Genomic DNA, 2,187 nt, shown 5'->3' on the forward strand with positions numbered 1-2,187 from the left:
GAGAAGGAAGATTTTTTTTTTTTTTTTTTTGGCTAAAAGAATTTATGAGTGTCTTGAAAGGCAAACATTTTGGTGCTTATTTTTGTGAATTTGATTTGCTTTTTTAAGGAACAGAAAATACCACAGTTATGGTGGTCCACATTCGTTCCAGCTCTGCTCTTAGAAAGGGGAGGACAAATTGAAGCATATGCAAGTTTTGCCGTGTTGGTAAGTGGAGAATGGGATGCCCATATGAGTTGCTGAAGGGGTAATTAAATGAATTTAGGGACTGCAAAGGGTGAGCTCAATTTCATGCTAAAAAGTAAACTTTATTTTTAATCTAATATTTATGGTGAAGTACGAATCAATTGTTTAATATTTTTATATTAATCTTAAATTAATTTAAATTTATGAGACTCATTAATTTAAATTAATAATTTTCACTATTTCATGTGAAAATTATAAATCTAACACCTCAATTATTTTTAAATGAGAATGGGATTTAAATTATTATATTTCTGTTTATTTAAGAATATCTTAGGCAACACAATAATTCTAATTTAAATATAATATTTAGGATATTGGGGGATTTTACGATGTATCTAATACCTAAAATTTAATATATAGTTAATAATAGGGCACTTTAAAATATCTAAGTGACTAAGTCAAATCAAAAAAAATATATGCATGAATTATGTTTTTTAACTCTATACAAATTAATTTTAGATAATATTTTCTTTTTTTTTTGAAGATTTAGATATTATTTAAAAAAATTATATATCGTAAAAGATGTGGCGCAAGTGGGTCATCTTATTTTTAGAAATTTATTTTTTTTTATAAAAAATTATGATAAATTTAAAATATAATTTTTTCAATTTATAATCAATTTCTTTAACCAATAGACACAGAGACTTTTACCATTCATGATCACATTCATTTATTTTTAATATTTTATTATATACATTAATAAAAATAATTGACTCTTGAGAATGTTGAAATATGATTAACAATAAATATTTTCTCACTTTTTTAATTTAAGAATAAAAATAAAAATTTTAAAAGGTGTAAAAGCATCATTTTTTTTTTTATTTTTACAAGATCCAAAATCTTTACAAAAAAAAATAAATTTTAGATTAGCATCGTACGAAAATAAATTGAGATGCTATTAAAGTTAAATAATTAAAAGAGAATTTATATTTAATATTCAGTGTTTTAAAAAATAATATGTAAACATATCGCTAAGTGAGAATTTCAATCAAAGAAAGCATACCAAACATCCTCTGTAAACATAGATTGGATGAAGGACCGCAGCGGCCCTTCTCCTCCCTCGACTGGCCGCCCGTACGCCGCCAGCCTCTAGCCACCTTCGCCGGCCGCATGTAGCCGCCGCTACCTAGCAGCTTCGGCGGCAGCCGCGTTGCTAACCCAAACTAACGCCACCGCGATTGCGTGGTCCCTGTCCTCCTCATCTTCACCCCGAGACGCCGCGCTCCCTCTGCCTCCGTAGTTGGTCGCCCCCTCGGGCGACGTTTCCACCGGAAATTGGTCAACTGAAACAATCTCCGGCGTCTCCTGCGCCGAGGCGCCCTCCTCCTTAACCTCAGCCGGGTGTTGCTCCCTCTCCTTGTCGTGTTCTCTGGAGCTCGGCTTAAAGACTTTCTTGACAGAGGAGAGCCAACTTGTTCTTCTTCTTCCCATGACTGGACTGGAGCAAGAGGAGAGGGGAAAGAGCTTCAGTGAAAACTGTAGTGGTGATGGGGGAGAAAAAAGGAGTGAGGTGTGGGTGGAGTAATAACTTCGGCGCCGGTCGGTATTAATCAACGGTCACGGGACTGCACTAACTCCTTACGGTGAATGTAAAGAAAAGCAATTAAGCAAAGTAGACATGATCTTGACAGAAGGATTTGTGGTTCGGAAGGCCACTTTTTTTACGGTGAGGCCTCCTAATCCAACTTTTTTACAGTTCATTCACAGTTATTGTGAATAAAGCCATATTATTGAACCAAAGGAGAGATTTTTAGGCGAGGTGCCTTTTTTTTTTTATAGTTTTTATACATCCTCAAAATATTAGCTTGATCGGACACGGATATAGAGAAAAAATCAAGTTGGAAACTTTCGTAATTAAGATTGGGACCATACGATCTCAGATTTCAGCAAATTTATAGTCGAACTGAACGTCTAGAGAATACAAACCCAACGACACCAAAT

The 2,187-nt window shown here is 34.1% G+C and overlaps 1 protein-coding gene across 1 annotated transcript in view; it reads right to left on the reverse strand.

The window, feature by feature from the left end:
* LOC110112353 (protein IQ-DOMAIN 1) overlaps positions 1 to 1,899 on the reverse strand; it is a gene marked incomplete in the record, with an annotated part of 3,066 nt that extends 1,167 nt beyond the window's left edge. The window contains 1 exon segment of the mRNA XM_028695647.1: positions 1,410 to 1,899. Coding sequence (XP_028551480.1) covers positions 1,410 to 1,677 — 268 coding nt within the window.
* Positions 1,900 to 2,187: the final 288 nt, after the last annotated feature.

This window comes from Dendrobium catenatum, unplaced genomic scaffold, assembly GCF_001605985.2.
Source record: "Dendrobium catenatum unplaced genomic scaffold, ASM160598v2 fragScaff_scaffold_665, whole genome shotgun sequence".
NCBI classification, from domain to species: domain Eukaryota; kingdom Viridiplantae; phylum Streptophyta; class Magnoliopsida; order Asparagales; family Orchidaceae; genus Dendrobium; species Dendrobium catenatum.